At 41.9% G+C, this 18,806-nt stretch overlaps 2 protein-coding genes across 5 annotated transcripts in view; one reads left to right on the top strand and one right to left on the bottom strand.

Annotated features, from left to right (window-relative positions):
- The window catches only part of KIAA1958, a 225,388-nt gene that overhangs the window by 170,213 nt on the left and 36,369 nt on the right, over positions 1-18,806 (top strand). The gene's annotated exons all lie outside the window — the stretch shown is intronic.
- INIP (INTS3 and NABP interacting protein) overlaps positions 8,679-18,806 on the bottom strand; it is a 37,650-nt gene continuing 27,522 nt past the window's right edge. For 2 of the 4 annotated variants that reach the window (XM_082469264.1, XM_082469263.1), the window contains 2 exons: positions 16,439-16,529; positions 12,474-15,283 (listed from right to left, as the gene is read on the bottom strand). In XM_082469264.1, the coding sequence (XP_082325390.1) occupies positions 15,188-15,283; positions 16,439-16,529 (187 nt within the window). In that variant the 3' untranslated portion in view covers positions 12,474-15,187. Of the gene's footprint in view, positions 10,949-12,473; positions 15,284-16,118; positions 16,354-16,438; positions 16,530-18,806 lie in introns of those variants that run through there. The other 2 variants (XR_014265665.1, XR_014265666.1) reach the window with 2 other exon arrangements.

Genomic DNA, 18,806 nt, shown 5'->3' with positions numbered 1-18,806 from the left:
AGTGAAAGAGACTTGTACCTAATCACCTCCTGGCAAAATTTTAAACTACCAAGGATAAAGAATGAAAAATCCTGTAGGCATTCAGTCAAACAGTAATAAGTTGCCTATCAGAAAACAAAAGAACATTCTGGCTCCAGACTTCTACTCTATAGCACCAAGTGTCAGGAAACGATAGGGAATTCTGAGGGGAAAAGTTGTGACTTTGGTCACAACTTTGATTTGATACACATTTTATGTGTAAAGATATGGAAAATATTTTTAGTTATGACAAGCATTGAAATAAACCATCTATGTACTATTCTTATAAAGATAAATTATACTGCAACCTACAAAGCTTGGTTAAATTTTTTTGTTGTTGAATATCATAATTTCAAGGGACTGTGGGATATCAGATCATTACCCACTGGTAGAAAGATGTACGCTTTTAAATAGATAATATGGCCAGAAGCCACAATATCCCAAAATGCCCAAAGTTCTCACTTAAAATGGGCTGAACTAATACAAGAAAATGTATCTAAAAACAATTGCCACCTCACAGCATTGTGTTTCTTTATTTTTATTACTGAAGTGATGCATGATCATTATAGTAAAAATAGAAAATTCAGATACTTTTTTCTACAAATAAAATTTAAATTGCTGTTTTCCCCACTACCATTTAAAACACTATCCTGAAAGAGTCCCTTGCTTCCAAGTGAGAAAAGGCAAGGGGGTCCCCACGTTCATCCTGGTGTCTGATAGCCTAGACCAGAGCTTGTGGAGCCCATCCCTATGTGCTTCTCCACTCTTCCCAAACTCAGAACTAACAACAGGTGCAAAATTAGAAAATTACGGAAGATAAAATCTGTGTTTTAACAAGAGATCAGGAGAAATGAAACTTGTTTTAGAATACAAATGCCAGAAAAGTTCAGTTTCAACAGCAGGAAGCTGGCTGGGGGCAGTGAGGTGCTTTCCTTAGCTATACTTGAAGTTTTATGGAACTGTGTTTAAATTCAGATAGTAAGGGAATAAAAGCAGTAAAAACAAACAAACAAAAACAAAAAAACTCCACTAAATTACTTCCTTCCAGGGTCTACAGTTATCAGTGTTAGAACTAAAGCTGGGTTGCTTTCTTTTGGTTTTCATTTGCTTGCACTGGACAGACTTGAAAACACATGGGAACACTGAGTGTCATTGGCCTTGCTCAGTTCCTTCCTGGTCATATAAAGGTTTTGTCTGTGCCCCAAGTGGTCATGACAATTTAAACTGGAAATTAAAATTTCAACAACACCAGCATGTTTGCTTTAAATTTAGAAATGGAAAAGTGAATGGGTTGCTTTGCGTTTGCTTCGTTTTTCCTTCTGAAGCATAGCAAACCTCTTGCAGATAGAAGGAGCCTCTTCTGGATAAGCTCCAATTATAACCTTTCCCAGGGTCTCCTCTTGCTTGGCTGTGACTAACAAAAGTCCATTCACTTTAACTACTTAGACAAGAAACACGTTGCTTTTATTGAAATTTTTAATATTTTCTATGTAGCCGTATGTTTCAAAAGATAGCAATAAAACTGTGTCCTGATGTTTTCACTGTTCTGGATTTTTTTTTTTAATGTAGAGGAGGCATCCATAATTTCTTAACACTGGAAACATCATTCTGAAGGACAGAGGAAATGGCCAGTAACTTGAATTATTTTATTGTACCATTTTCAACTTTTTCTTCCTCCAGTGATGCCTGCACATGTACACACATGTATGTGCACGTGGGAACACCCGAGTGGGAAAGCACGTATGGCATCAATTTTCTGTCATAGAGCGTCAGGGTTTCTTGTTCATTTAGTCCAGCCCTCTAGTTGATAGTCCAATAGAGTCTTAATTTGCAAGGTTCTGGGGTTTTTTTGTTTTGTTTTTTTCAAGTTGTTGGTGTGTTGTTTGGTTTGGTTTATGTACATGCAGCTTGCCTGTTTAACCCAGATTTTTGAAAATAAAGAAAATGTTAATGTATATTTTATGTCTGTTTTATTAAAATAACTGAGTAACTTTAACTTAATCAGCAGTATGTATGGTTTCTGAATTTTTTTATTTTGGCATCACATTCCTGGAAGTATGTTGTCCTTTGTATTTTGCAAAACGTAGGGACATTTTGAGCAGTTCTGTGCCTGTATTCTCTGCCTCTGAGCTAATGCTTCTGGTGAAATCAGTTCTGACTGACTCTCCTCTGGTTCTCTGATGTAGATTTCTTCACTTGGCAGGCTGAGGGCCCATTTGGAAAGCTCTCATGGTGATTGTATATTGACCATTGTATACATGCCTCTAATGTTTTTCTGCTCTTTAAATTAGTATTTATGGCTTTTGGAGAGTGCATTTAATCCTAAAACCTTTTAAAGTTGAAATTTACTGTTCTATATATATAACAGCTAAAATCATTCCTAGGAAACAAGTTTCTGAAAAATACTTAAGAATGAGTGTAATGGTGGTAATGGTGAAAAGATGAGAGGTTTCATTCACAAGTATTGACCCTAAAGCAAATTTAATCTCTTCTCATTGTTTTGCTTAGAGCAATGATTTTTAAAATCTTAGACTCCTGAACCAGTTAAAAAATTTGATGAGAGCTGTAGGTCATTTTCTCAAGAAGATGCGTATTTGCATGCAACATTACATATGTAAACCCAAGTTTAAAAATTCCTGCACTAGATTTTTTTAAAATGAGTTGTCTTTTTGAGATCTATGCTAAAATATTTAAGAATATGCTTCAAAATAATCCAGAGGGGTAGAGAAGGTGGAGGTGTAGATGTATATAAATTGTTAAAGCAGATCAATGGGTACATGAGAATTCATTATACTCTTCTCTGTTTTTTTGTAGATGTTTGAAATTTTCTATAAGGCAGACTTTAAAATAGACACACAAAAAGCTCTTGTACTAGAGACTCCACAACCCTCCTTACCAATCTTATAGAATCACAGAATCTTCAAGCTGAAAGGAAGGACCTGAGGAGGGGTGAGAGTAACGATGCTGACAAATACAAGTAAGACCCTCTAGATAATACCCAAGGAACATTTTCAGGCAAGAATGGTGAGTTGTAACAGTAATGGCAAGAACCAGTGAAATTTGAATTGTTAACATGGCCTTGTTTGCATCTACTAGATAGCAACACATTTTGTCTCTCCCTTTAATACAGAGAGTAGATCTGTGGAAATATTGTTGATCCCAGCAGCCTTAGTTGTAACATACAGATTGAGATGTGATCCATCATGCTCAGAGTACCCAAGATGGGCACACTGAGCCAGGGCCCCAAAAGGCCTGGGGTAGCACATGGCCTTCTAGGCCTGAGGACAAATACTCCTCATGGCGTTGCTCTGGAAACTATGTGCTACTGAAACCTTGAAAGAATGAGAGAACCTGCAGGCGAGGACCAGCAAGGATGCATTACGTAGGGTAGACAGAGCTAGAGGCGTCAATGGCCTGGTGCCTGCCCACTCTCCCTTAGGCGTCAAGGCATTCTTTCCCAGTGCCTGAGGGCGTCTCTCAGGAACAATACCTTTTGGCTCGTTTCAGTCTGTTCCATCTCCTTTTTCTTGCCCTCTCCCAGATTAGGACCTGGAGCCCCAGAAGGTGTGCAGCCCATCTTCCTTCCCCAGTACATTTCCTTTTCTGTTTCTTCTTTCGGTTTCCCTGTTTGATTTCTTCCTCTGCTTAGGATCATTTTCACTACCATTTTTGCTGGTAAGACACCAGGGACAGACATGAAAGACATTAAGCAAGATATATTTCAGCAATAAACAAGCTTCTTGTATTACTCATGGGATCCCAAAGAAATAAGGATGAGAAATCAAAATTCCTGCCGGAGTATTTACAATGTACTCAGCTGTTGAAATGTTCAAAATGCAGTCATGGAAGTAATTTAGCACATTTCTAATACACTTAAGTATGGTGATAATGTGTAACAGTTTGGTCAAATTTAAAGAACCCAGTGAATCTTTAAAGACATTATTAAAGAATCTAACGCCCACCAATAACAAATAACATTTTTGACAGTTAACAGTTAATACTATATTTGTGGTTTGTTGTCTGTCCCTAGGATAATGGCCCAGAATTGAAAGGAGGCAATTGGACCTCCCCATAGGCAGGGAACAGCATTATCTAGATGTTTCCTTTTGTCCTGTAGTCTCAGGACATGTGCAGACTATGTACAGTTCACTATCATGCATTTCTCCTCAATGTAACAATGCAGCCAGGGCACTGTTTCCCAAGTGTCAGTCATTCGTGTCCCTCCTTAACAATTTTGTGATAGCTGAGTCCACTTGTTCTATTATTTATTTGCTATTTTCTTGAAATTGATCCTTTTCTTTTACTTGAATTTATTTTAAAGCCAGAAATAAATCCTTTTTTTTAAAGCAGGGTTCCTGGAGTCAAACCCCTCAGGGTCAAATTCCAGCTCTGCCTCTTACTAGTTCTGTGACCTTGGGCAAGTTATTTGACCTCTCTGTGCCTCAATTTCTTCATCTTTAAAAAGGGGATAACAATAATATCTAGCTTGTAGGATTGTGGTGAGGATTAAGTAAGAATATTAATACGTATACAGCACTTAGAACAACGGCCGGTACCTAGTAACTGTCAAAAAATAATAACTGTTAGCTGTGGTTATTTATATTGCTACATAAATGCTGGATTACTTGCAGTACATAGAGACAACAATACGTAACTACTAAAGTTAGAAGCGTTTGCCCGCATGTACCCCAGGAATCCTCTCTAGCGTCACCAGGGATGCAGCCAACCCCTGTGGGAAACAGCTTGGCCAGCCTCTTCTGTCTGAAGTTACCTTCTCCTTGGCTTCCATGAGGACTTAAGGTGTCACTGTCTCCTGATTTTTTCGCTGTGTCTCTAGATTCTCAGGCGCCTCATCCCTTGACTCTTGTCATTTTTACTGATTCAATTATATACACTTTGTCAGGGCGATTTCATCCCCTCCCATGGCCTGAGCATAAGCAGACCTACATTATCGAAACCTTTTTCAACCGGGGCTCTTGGTCTGAACCGCAGAATGCAGAATGCAACCCGAGTGCCTGTTTTCTCAGTTCTCCTAAGGAGAACTAGTGCCATTCTAGATCAGGGGAGAGACGTTCATTCCTTCCAGACGGTGGAGGCCTTAGGGCAGCAGTGCTTACTTCTCTAGTGGAACCGCAGCTGAGAAAGGCTCCTCAACCCAGGTCCCACCCGTATTTCTTCCTAAGGTAATGGCACCTGGATCCACCGTGTTGCCCAAGCCAGAAACCTGACATTTTCTATGACCTCCGTCCTCCCTCTCCCCCCATTCCTCTCTCATCCTCCATTGTGTTTCCATCATTGGATAATTCTACCCGCCTTAATAACCCTTGAATCTCTCCCCTTCCCATTCTGCTCGCTGCCACCAGCTTGGTCAGCCCATACCACTTGCCTCAGGATCACTTAAAAGCAACCTGAGTGGTCTTCTTGCCTCTACTAGTCTATCCTCCACTGCTTCCTGGGAAAATCTCACTAAATGCACATCTTATTCTATCATTACCCCATCCATGGCTCTCCAAAGCCCTTCTGATAAAGCTCCATACCCTCCACGTGGAGGCTGGCTCGTGCTGTTTCCCCACTCCCGCGTCTCTGCACTGGGCCTGCTCCTGCCCTCCCCTCTGCCCAGGATGCCCTCTCCTTCCACCCGCTCCTCTGCCATCACCCCTTTCTTTTGTGAAAGTCTTACTCAACCCTCAGTTCTTGCCCGGCACGCTGGACATGTGAGCTCGCCCTCTAAGGAGCAGCCAGTCCTCTTGGATTCTGCAGCCTCGGGAGTTAGCAACGTTGAACAGGACCAGGAGCCGGTCACTGTCACCCTGCAGGGCAACTCCCATCCCCAAGGAGCCAGGTGTGTTCAAAGGGAGCAGCTGAGCATTTGCCCCACAAAGGGGCTAACCCGGGACACCAGGACAGAGGGCTGGCTGTGCTTTAGCTTGTGGCTGCTCAGAGCCTGTCTTTTCACTGTTGGATGTTTTCCTAAGAGAACTTGAATTAATAGCTCAGTAATGAATAATGAGGGGCTGGCACACACTCCTGTTTTCTTAACAGAATTACGGCTGCCAGCTTCACTGTGTTTGCTACAATATTACAAGGCTCTGGAATCTCCTGGGAGACTCACAATAGTCATAACATCTGTGGCATGGAGAAGATTTCCAAAAGAATGCACTGGAACCGAGAAGTACCCAAAGAGGTACAGCTAAATTCCTTTTGACCGAAGAGTTTTAACCTGGCACCCATGGCTGGGTTTCAGGGAGTCTAGGAACCCCTAAGATTATAGACATAGGTTTTTTTGTGTGTATGTCTATGTGTACATTCACTTGGGGAGAGGGTCCATGCTGAGGACCAAGATGCCGGTTTTCCCTTTGGATGGTCAGACTTATTTCATTTGTTCATTAAAATGTTTGAACACTTGTTACAATGTGCCAGGCACTATTCTAAGTACTGGGGGTATATATCAGTGAAAACCACACACACACACACAAAAGTATTTGCACTTACAGCCCTTATATTCTAGTGGGAGAAGGCAGACAATAAACAAAATAAGAAAGTCAGTTACATTCTATGTTAGAAGGTGCCAAGTGTCCAGAGAAAAATTAAGCAAGGTTGCTGACAAAGGGAGATGAAATTTTGAATACAGTGGTCCAAGAAGGCATCATTTAAAAGATGACATTTAAGTAAAGACTTGAGACGGTTGAGGGAGCAAAGCTACATGGGTAAAGGGGGGAAGACAGTGCCAGGCAGAGGGAAAAGCGGGGGGCGGGGAGGTCCCTAGCTCTTCAAAGCTGCTTTCGCCTGACATTGAGGCAGACAGCAGGGGCTAAGAAAACATCATCACCTTCCAGTAGAGCGGAAGGGCTGGGCATCTCAGGTCAAACTATTTTCTGTTTGATGGACCAGGCTGGTTTGTCTGACCAAAGCTGCAAAGAATAAGAATATCACTCTGGACCAGGGACTGACATTCACTATCATGTAGACCTGTTAACTCTAGCACGAGATGGAAGCACATATACTTTTGGCTCAAATTCCAATTGTCATTTTGGTCACTGGCCGTTTTCAGTAGATCAACAGCCTCTCAGTAGAAAAGCTTAATAACTCTAAGAGGGAAAGAGAAAAGAGTACATTAAGATTCAAGGGGGGAAAAACGTTGCCCGTTTTCAGCTAAATTCTCTTTGTTCCAACAGAGACTCATTTGACAATATTTTGTATAGTTGTAATCCATTGTAAAGATTTTGGCTTTTATTCTTAGTGAGATGGAAACTCATTAGAGAAAAGACATGATCTTAACTTATATTAAAAAATTATTATGGTAAAATGTACATAAAATTTACCATTTTAACCATTTTTAAATGTTACAGTTCAGTGGCGTTAAGTACACTCACATTGTTGTGCAACCATCACGACTGTTCATTTCCAGAACTTTTTCATCATCCCATAGTGTAACTCAGTACCCATTAAATAATAACTCATTTCCCCCTTCTCCCGGCCCCTGAGTAAAACCGCCATTTTACTTTCTGTTTCTATGAATTTGACTACTCTAGGCATCTCATATAAGTGGAATATTTGTCCTGTGTCTGGCTTATTTCACTTAGCATAATGGCTTCAGGGTTCATCTGTGTTGTAGCATGTATCAGAATTTCATTCCTTTTTAAGGCTGAATAATATTCTGTTGTATGTATATACCATAGTTTTTATCTATTCGCCCGATGATGGATATTTAAGTTGTTTCCACCTTTTGGCTTTTGTGAATGATTCTGTTGTGAACATGGGTGCAGACATATCTGTTTGAGTCCCTGCTTTCAGTTCTCCTGGGTTTATGCCCAGAAGCAGAATTACTGGATCAAAGGATAACTCTATGTTCAATTTTTTGAGGAACCAACATACTGTTTTCCACAGCAGTTGCACCATTTTACATTCCCACCAACAGTGCACGAGGGTTCCAATTTCTCCACATTCTCACCAACATTTGTCTTCTGGTTTTTTTGGTTTGTTTGGGTTTTTTTGACAGCAGCCATCATTGTGGTTTTTTATTTGCATTTCCTTAATGATTAGTGATGCTGAGCATCTTTTCAGATGCCTTACTTACATTTTTAAAACATCACTCTGGCTGTTGTGTTGAAATTCTCAACTGTGGGGTGAGATGAAGGACAGGGGACAAATGTGGAAGGAGGAAAGCCAGTTAGAAGTCTGTTGCAGAAGTCTAGGTATATGATGATGGTGGCTTGGAACAAGATGTTAGAAGTGGAAGTAGTAAGAATTCCTGGGATTCTGAATATACTTTGAGGCTAGAGCTGCTAAGATTGAAAGAGGAGTGTGAGAAAGGAGTCCAGAATAACTCCTATAACTTACGGCTGTGCAAATAGCCATTTACTGAGTCAGGGAATGCCAGGGGAAGAGTATGCTGGGAAGGTGAGGCGTTAAGAGTCCAAGTCTGGACATGTTAAGTTTGGTTGCCTATTAGATTTCCAAGTGGAGATGTCAGTTTGACAGTGGATATGGGAGTTTGGAGATCAAGGGTATTTCAGTTATCTTTTGCTGCATAATAAATAAACTACCCCAAAATTTAGGAGTTTAAAACAGCAACAATTTATTATTTATCATCCTGTGGGTTGACTGACTGGCTCAGCTGTGCAGTTCTGCTCTATGTGGCATCAGCTGGGATCACTCACTTGGCTGCATTCAGTAGTGGGCTACGTGAGAAGGTCCAAAGTATCTTCATTCACGTATCTGGCACCTCAGGGAGTCAGACTTCTTACGTGGCAACTGGTTTCTCCAGAAAGGATGAGATCAGAAGTTGTCAGACTTCATAAAGGATAGGTCCAAAATGACATAGCACCTCTTCTGCCATATCCTATTGGTCAAAACATGTCACAGGGCCAGCACACGCGAGCGGAGGGAACATAGACTCCGCCTTTTGATGAGAAGAGTGGCATGTGCCTAGAGGGATTGGATGGCAGCCATCTTTGGAGACTAACCAACACAAAGAGAGCTCAGGGTTGGGGACTTAAGTTTGAAAGCAATCAATCAGAAGATTGTACTTAAGCCACAGTACTGGATGAAGATTACCCACGGAATGACTGTAGATAGAAAGGAGATGGAAAGGCTGATCTGTAGGGTATTCCAACATTTTGCATTTGGAAGGTGGAGAAGCCAGTAAATGAGACTGAGAAGAAACAACCAATAAGGTAGGAGGAAAACCAGGAGAGTGCAGGGCTGCTGAAGACAGGTGCAGAGAGCATTTCAAGAATGAGGGAGTGAGGGGGAGACTTCCCTGGCAGTCCAGTGGTTAGGACTCTGCACTTCCACTGCAGGGGTCACAGGTCAGATCCCACATGCTGCTCGGAGTGGCAAAAAAAAAAAAAAAAAAAACAGAAAGAAGAGAAAGAGGGAGTGATTCGTTGTGGAAAATGCTGCTGAGAGTTCAAACAAGACAAGGGATGAAGATTGACAACTGGATTTGGCCACGTGGAGACGACCGGTGGTTTTACAAGAATAATTTCAGTGAATTTGTGGAGACATAAGCTTGATTAGGGTGAGTTCCAGAGACAATATGCAGACAGAAATTAAAGGCAGTTGGCATAGACAACTCTTTTCAGGAGTTACACAGGGAAGCAGAGAAATGGGGCAGTAAATAATAGGATGTAGATCAATGGAAGACAAATGAAGAAACCAGCTTTCAAAAGGAATGTGAACCATTCATCCATTACAGCAAGTAAGGCAGAGTATCATATGGTCACAAATGCAGGTAGGGTGGTTAGATGTGCTAGTGGGAGGTGCTGTAGAAGCAAATGCTGTCCAGCGGTGAAGGGACGGTTAGTCCAGCCTTGGACAAAATGTAAGATCATCAGACTATCTTTAAGTAGGTGCACATTTATAGGCAAAAAGCATGATTCTGTGGAGAAAGCTAGGAATGCAAAGAAATAACTGACAATGTGGAACCTGAGAGCATGTGGCTGCAGGAGGGGATGCAGAACTTGGGGCGGAAGAGGAATATCTGACTCCAGCTTCAGAGAATGGCCTGCGTCTGGTGACTCAAGAACGGGGAAGGCAGTCTTTAGAGCCCAGGATGTCAAGGACCTGGGAGACTAGGGTATTAGTTCACACGACAGTGGCTGCCGATACCTCCAGGACAGCAGCAGGGGTAACGCAGGGGAGAGGACGACTGTGAAGTAGGAGTCGAGCCCTTAAAGAAGGGGAGGGAGCACCCAGGCAGAGTCCTGGGCAACGGCGATGCTGGCGTTTTTAAGGGGGGAGGGGGCATGCATTTTTAAGAAGTGAATTTTGAAAGGAAATGAATACTCTGGAGTGGCCATGGTGAGTGAGCCAGACACTAGCTGAACTGCAGCCGGGATGTAACCCCTGACCTGCCTCCTCCTGAGAGGCACCGGAGACCTGTAGACCTCGAGAGGAAGCCAGGGACTAGAAAGAGTTTGAACGTATGTATAGATTTATTTTGGTGATTGAACCAAAGGAATTCCAGATATCACAGCAGGGCATCATCAGGAAAGGACGTCATGGGAGGGTTGGGGGCCGCAGGTGCAGGGCAGGAGGCTGAACCGCAAGGGAGGGAAGAGCGGGCAGCTCACTCTGGTGGCAACTAAGAGCAAAAGGCAGGCGGTGGGGGTGGCACCCGAGGCAAGATGGGAGTTTTGAGCTCTGCTCTGCCACCTCCTAGCTGTGTGGCTAAGAGATCACTTAGCAAGTTAGTACATCTTGTGTTTAGATGGCAAGTGACAGAAAACCTACTTTAATCTGGCTTAAACAATAAGAGTTTACTACCCCCATACATACCCTTCCATAGAGGAAGGGCGGCACTTTAGGAATTGACTCAGCTGTGCAATGATGTCCTCAAGGATCCAGTTTCTTTATATTTCTCTGTTGCACCTTTTATCGTGGTGGCTTCATCCTAAGGCTGTTCCACTTCATGGTCACAAGACGGCTGCCAACAACACTCAGGAAAAGAATATATATAATTTCCTTTTACACATCTAGAAAGACTCCCTTTTGGTAGCGGTCTCAGAAAGGTGAAAACATATCTTTTCCATACGTGCAGCAAACCTCTCCTGCAGTCTCATCTGGGTTGAATTTGGGTAACGTGTCCACTCTTGAACCAGTTCCCGTGGCCTGTGATATACCACGTGCTGACTGGCTGTGGCAAAAGGGAGTTGCCTGATCGGTTTGGAGCACTTAAGGCCCACCCCTGTTGCTGAGACAGTCGGCAAACTGGCTGTATTAGGGAAGGGTCATGCTCAGTAAAAATCTGAGTATTGTTAGGAAGGGGAAAGGAAGAATTTGTGCTGAGTAGACTACTAAGAATGTCCACTCACTGAGCTGTCGTGAAGGTTAAATGAATATTTGCAAGGATGCCTTGCTTTTTCTTTCTTAAAAGGTTCTTGGAGGTAGAGCCTAGAAGAAAGCTGTGGGAGCGAAAGGCAGATAAGGGGGGAGGTGAGGAAACAGAAATTTGGGTTAAGAATCCAAGGACTAAGCGGAAGAGACAGCAGAGGTAGATGGGGCTGGAGCTGAGGCATGGATGTAAACAGAACACGCCTGTCTGAATTCTCAGTAGAAACTGAGAGTGAAAATTCTTCTGGTGCCTTGCAAGTCCCCCTTTCCCAAGAGCTGATGAGGGCCTAACTGGTTCATCTCTATACCTGCCTGTGCTCAAAAATGTTCAGTCACTCCCAGCTCTATACTGGGCTAGAGACATTTGCCTCACCCTGGAATTCCAGACTCTCTAGAATATGAGTCCAGCCTACGTTTGGCCTCATTCTAATTATTGCCATATACAAATTTACCCACAATGTCCATACAAGTCCAACCAAACTGGACTTTTGGTTGCTTCACAACGGCCCCTACACCGGCTCTCCTGCCTGCCTTTGTGCAGGTTTTTCTTTTGCTCTGAATGTTGCTCTCCTATCTTTCCTGGCTGGAATCTCTCATCTTGAAAGCCAAGTTCAAATGATTGTTCTCTGATGGAGCCTTCACTGGTCCTTCCACGCTCATGTACTTATTCCTTCCTCACTACTGGTGTGCTATTAGCATTAGCTACTAGTGTCACCTACTCTAGACTGTCAGGTTCTTGAGGACAGCGAAGTTCTCCTCCTCCATCCATGTTCATTCTTTATTTGCTCATTAAAAAAAGCTGTGGGTGTCAACTGTGTGCTAGTCACGGTGCAGACAGAGGTGGGGAAGAAGCACTCAGTAAATACTGGTTGAACTGAATGCTACTGAAAGGGGCTAGTGCCAGCTGGTAGGATTCCAATGGGGGGACCAACTGCTCTAACGAACTGATGTCCTCTCTGTCAACCTTCTATTCTGAGTGTAACCATATTTGCCAAAACCCTTGCCTCAATGGGCCGTAAGTGCATATAAAAGCTGAGTTTTTATTGCCAAAGTAAAGCAAAGAACTGAGACAAATAATGAGACAGCTTATAGATTGTTCAGGGAAAAAAAAATCTGCCTTTGAAATTATTAAGTCATTTCAGTTTTTATTCCAGAGTCATACAAAGCACTATCATCTGCATTATTCAGCAGTGGCTTTCAAAACATTTTAGCCATTTCACAGTTAAAAAAAAAAAAAAAAAAACTTTATATTATGATCCAGGTCATATTTATTCATTAATTCCTTCAATAAGTAAGTATTAACTACCTACAATATGCCAAATACTATTCTCAGCAGAATACAGTAGTAAACAAAAAGGAAGGAGGGAACAAAAGCCCTTGCCTTCAAAGACCTTACATGCTAGTGGAGCATACAATAAACAAAATAAGTAAAACACACAAACACACAGAAAAGGAAGACTCATGAACAAAACCTCCTATTACTACATGCCATGTACTCTGATATTTTCTATTTTATAAAAAAAAAAAAAAAAAGCGGGTCACACCCCATTCAGCTATTAAGTTGGCCTCTCAATTCGGTAACGTGTTGAGACCTGCACTTTGAAAAATACTGGTCTAGACACTTTATGGAGTAGGCAGAGTGTGTTCTGTGCCGTCTTACAGATGAGACAGAGTGACACGTAAAGCTCAAGGTTCAGTGGCTTAGCCACACGCGCGCGCGCGGCCCGAGGGGAGCAACGCTGGCACTTATCCTCAGGGCTTCTGACGGAGCCCACTGCGGCCCTCTCCAGTACCCTCTGCAGCCCTCACAACTGTCGTCGTCCCTACTTCTCTTTGACTATGAAATCTTGACCTCTACCTGGAGCAGCTCTTCCCTCCCCTGCCAGGTAAAATCACATCGACACTCCTAGGCCTGTGTAGCCTGCGCGTGCTCCGGGATGCGGCCCCTGTGCCACTCACTGGACGCTGGCTTCCTCACTGCTGTACCAGAGGAGGATCCTCTCCACCGTGCCCTCTTTAAGAGCAAGTCTTACTCTCCTTTTCCCCCCAAAGCACAGCTTTACAGAGTAGGTATTAAAAAATACACATGGAACTGAACTGAATTTGTAAGTGACTCAAAGGAGAGGGGTGAAGGAAGTGCTTACTCTATTTGAAAGGCTGAGACCAGAAAAGATACCACTGGAAAAAAGATCTCTTTAACCGAGGTTATAAAAGTCACACATTTGGCAGAGGCTTCAACAATAAAAAACTATACAATCCAAAAAATTTATCTCCTTAGCATCAGTAGATTTAGAATGATGCCAGTAGCTCCTGGTTCACACAGAACAGAAACTTAGTCAAATCAATTCAAGAAAATGAGGGCCACCGTAAGAAGGGCCAAGGCTAGCTGTGTGGACCTGAGGCAGGGCGGAGGCAAAGGCCCCAGGTGATCCTCAGCAGCAGAAGAAAGGGCACCTTTGCTGTACTGGTGACCGTTACGATGGGGACAGCTGCCAACTCACCCAAATGAAGAAAACCAGTCCCAGTTCTCAGCAGAAAGAATCTAAATGGCACAGCCGTATCTAGGATTGTCCACTCCTTTTCATATAGTTTAGGTAAGATGGGGCTGTGTGGTTGGTACAAATATCTAAGGGAAGGAGAGAGAAGAAACTCATCGAAAAGGGAGATGAACTTTTTCTAATTATTGACCCAAACTGGAATCTCAAGTTTAAATTTCAGGCTACCACCAGAGAGGGAGGATGGGGACTCAAGGCCAAGATGAGGTCTGTTACAAAAAATACTATATCTGTGACATAGTAGAAAACGTAATTTCAGTCCTATTACAAGTAAAAAAAATGTCGATGTTAGCTAAATGACCTCTAAGTTTCAGGGACCTACAACTGAATTCTCTAACCCATGGTTTTCAGACTTTATTTTGAATTAGAGACACTAATTCTGTGCGACTAGGGTCAGCTGTAGGGACTGCATATTTAAATAAGCACCCTGGATTCTGTTAAAGATGTATCATGTTGAGAAACTTGCTTAACCTAATTCTTTCCTTTTTACAGTAACTAAAAAGGGGCTCAACTTTAATGTTTCTAATTAGAGCAAAAATGGGCAGTAAAACTGTACAGGCACACCATTTATGCAGTAACACTAAATAAGAACATATACAAAATTTAAAACTACATTTCTTATTAATTGTTTTTAATAGCATTTAGTCACATAATTTGTAGTGGCATAGGTTTATAAAAGATGTTTAAGACTGGTTGGTAACTTAGTCTTATCTTGGGTTTTCCTTTAAAATTGAGAATTGGGGAACGAATCACAAGTTAAAGGATATTTCAGGATACGTTGATTATAAACTCAAAAGGTACACTGACATCAATTCTATAACCAGCAAATGTGAATGTAACTTATTAAAGCCTATTGGTTCACATTTTTAAAAAGCACCCTCATTTGTTTAAAGTTAAGTACTTTAAATGCTTATTGAAAGTCTACTGTAGACATAATATACTCAGTCCAACTAGCTGGTGGTGGGGTGGGTTTATATGACCACATCCAATTAATTCAGAGTCTGACTCAGAATTAAAAATCAAACTGCATTACACAAAAGTTACAGTCATGGGTAGCATAATCAGTTCCTCAGATAATACAGCTTCCAGAGCTTTCATCATCCTGGTCCATCCTGGTCACCCTTCTTTTTTGCTTTCACTTACACATATCTTTCTTTTAAAGAAACAAAATATGTAAAAGTTCACCAAAATTCGGCAAGTCACAGTTTGTATAGCACTAACTGATAGTAGCTTTGGCATTTGATATTACAAAGTCACTTTTGTTACAAATATTTTCTTCATTCTGGGTCAAGGCGAGGTAAAACAGGAAGAATAAGATTCCCAAATGCAGAATCCTGAGTTATGAAGTATCCAGATGAATGTGCATGTGCATGCTGGGGAAGAGTTAAAAAAAAAAAAAGAAAAGAAAAAACAGGCAATTCAGCTATTAAGAGTCACAATTCTTCAACCAAGGCATTAAAATTACTTATCCTTTCTGAGTGCTTGAGACCAAATTTGTTTTAAAAATCAGTTCTTATGCTGTTAATTTTGTTTAAATACACAGGAGATGGACAATAATAAAGAATTCATATTAACAATTTGCACCAGGTACTAATATATCATCCCCACTCTCTCCCCTGTGATTCTCTTCAGTCAATAATTGAGTCGAAGACATGAATTACTTTGTTCCTTGGAGTGGGGAGGAAATCTAGCAACAAAGGTCCCAAAGTACTCTGCTCGTGGTCAGTAAAGCAGGAGAGTGAGAAAGAAGGGCAGTAGTTGGAAGGACAAGGGGGAAAGACAGCTGATTACTGGTGATTAAGATACCAACATTTTGTAGAGGATGTTGGCATATAAATAACAGAAAACCACCAGTGACGTCCCTTGTCACTAAACAAAGGACTGTTCGTTCATAGGTTGTCTAAAGTGAGATGATCTTTAATATCCCTTCCAATTCTGAGATTCTAAGGTTTAAAAGCATAGGTAACGATGTCTAGTGCAAGGTTTCTAGGAATCTTAGTTAAATTATCCAAGATCAATGAAATACTAAAATTGTTTATCATAATAAGAACAATTTTTTTAACTGATAATCACATTCCTATAGTCTTAAACATTTCCTGCACAACAGACATGCTGACCATTAAAAAAAGAATCCAAACAACAATAATAAACCGGTAAGACTATCAAAGGACATAATGGCACGACAAATTTGAAAAAATAGATATGTACTATTAAACTAGCCAGTTCAGCTTTTCAAGATCATTCTGTCCATCCAAATACCCTAAACTCTTCTGTGTGCAGCAGTCCCTTGCCAGGTGTGGCACAGAATCAATCATGACCACGTCAACACCATGAAAGATACTTTCATTACTGCCGTATCTGGTCCTTCAAATCCTCTGGGCATGACTGAACGTCAGCAAACAACTGCAATTATGTGTGGAACGTTTTTATTGATATTGCTCCACTGAAATACAAAATAAGAAGCGTGCTGGTTTCCAAGCCCCAGGAAATCTCCAATGAGACAAGAATGTCAGCCACACTTTCCTCACCTGCAAAGCCGCCTTCTGCTGGGCTGCAATGTGCTGCTGCTCAGCGTGGTCCCGGAAGTCCTTGTTAAGAGAGGGTCTCGAGAGCGCAATGCTAAAATGGGAATCTTAGTTACTTGACTGTTTAGAGACTCCCTTCCTTCTGAATCACATTTTTCATTAGATATTCTAAATAGGGATTACAAAGAAGAAAGAAAAAAGAACTTCCTGAATAAGTTTTTTTTCCTTCTCCCACTGTCTACATTAATTTATATGAAGAAAGCCTATATTATTTACTAGGGCTTCAGATTATCTCCTTTTTATTGATGATTTATGGTCCTCTGCTTTCAAACAGATTTGAGGTACTCTGGTCTATCATAAAGTTACATTTATGATGAAAACTAAAGAGCTGAATGTTTCAAGCAGAAGGTAGAACATGCAAAGGTAGGACTGGAGGTCAGGGCTCGGGAGGGGAGAAATGGGTTGGCAAAAAATAAGGCTAGGGAGGAAGGCAGGTGCCGGGATATGTAGAGCCTTGTGAAATAAATTAAGAAATGAAGACCTTATCCTAACAGTGAAGGGAGACTCCCAAAGAGTGTTACAAACAGAAGAGTGACTCGATCAGAATTATCACACTACGGTTCAGAAAGACCGCCACTGTGGCAGACAGTGCTGGTCATCTCCCCAACAACTGTTGCTCTCCCTCCTTCCTCGCTAATGGAACCCACACTTAGTTCAATTATCGTTGGTCCCATTCTTCATGGTGGGCCAGGTTATCCCCCAGGGGGTGAACTTTGATTGGTATAAGACAACACCATTTCCCTTGCTAGTTTCCTGTTTAGGCAAGAGAAAGGTTCACAGTTCTGGGCAGCTAGACTTCACGGGTAGTCTGCTTGAAGGCTTTGAGAACGTTTTCCTCACTCTTACAAAATGGACACAGGAGAGGAACCTTTCCGGCTTTTGCCTCTACGGGGGCTCGGTGTATAGTGGTGCCTAGGCTACTGCAGTCATATTTTGACCAGTAAGGAGGTGCTGACCCATGGAGAAGGGCAGAAAGGAGAGAAGAAAGGAAGCTGGGTCAGTGCTGACACTGGTGTGCCACTGCAGTAAGCCATTCTGGAATCACCTTATCTTCACGCTTCTGGTTAACCTATATCCTAACATTTATGCCAACTTTTTGGTTTTCTGTTACTTCCAGATTAAAACATCCTAACTGACACAACTGATAAATGTATTCGAGAGAACTTAAGACTGTGGGAAATTCAGGAGGTAGTAACTGAGGCAAAAAATGAGAGTGGCCAGGACCAGGGCAGCATCAGTTGCAATAAAGAAAAATGGACAGTTTGAGACACATTTCAAAATATAAACATAAGAGAATGATAAGTGTTTAGAGATGGAAGTAAAAGGGAATAATAAACAATTAAAGTTCACATTTCTGACTCTGATTACTAGTAGATCTGTACCACTCATGGAGACAAGCAAGCCAACAATATTAAGTAGGTAGAGAGGGAGGGAAGATGAGTTCGGTGTGGGACATACTCAGTTTGAAATGCCTGGAAGACATCAAAGTGCAGATGTCCAGGAGGCAGTCTGGTGCTTGAGAGAGAGGACGAGGCTGGAGATGCAAATGTATAAAAGTAACTGGCACATAAATTACAGGCTGTGAAAGTGAATGCAACTGTCCAGTGAAAAGACATAGACTGGGAGACTGGATCTAGAACAGAACTCTGAGGAATATCAACATTCAAGAGACAGGAAGTGGGACTTCCCTGGTGGCTCAGTGGTTAAGAAGCTGCCTGCCAATGCAGGGGACACGGGTTCAAGCCCTGGTCCAGGAAGATCCCACATGCTGCAGAGCAACTAAGCCCGTGTGCCACAACTACGGAGCCTGCGCTCTAGAGCCCACGAGCCACAACTACTGAGCCCGTGTGCTACAACTACTGAAGCCTGTGTGCCTAGAGCTCGTGCTCCGCAACGAGAAGCTACCACAATGAGAAGCCCACGCATCACAACAAAGACCCAACGCAGCCAAAAATTAATTAATTAATTAATTTTAAAAAGAGAGAGGCAGTGGAGAAATGTCTGCAAAAGAAACCAAGATAGTATAACAGTGGATGAATGGAAGCCAAGGAAAGAGAGTATCTTAAGGAGGGCACTGTATACAATGGAATACCACTCAGCCATTAAAAAAAAGAAAGAAATCTTGCCATTTATGACAACAAATACCATATGATCTCACTTATATATGGAATCTAAAAAACAAAACACACAAAACAAAATGAAAACAGACTCATATACACCTGAAACTAACACAATGTCATAAATCAACTATACTCCAATAAAAAAATTTACACCAGAGGGGAGCAGGTTGGGGGTGGGCAAAATAGGTGAA

Source organism: Balaenoptera physalus (assembly GCF_965194825.1).
Source record: "Balaenoptera physalus genome assembly, chromosome: 7".
NCBI lineage: Eukaryota > Metazoa > Chordata > Mammalia > Artiodactyla > Balaenopteridae > Balaenoptera > Balaenoptera physalus.
This window is presented reverse-complemented; position numbering and strand designations above follow the sequence as displayed.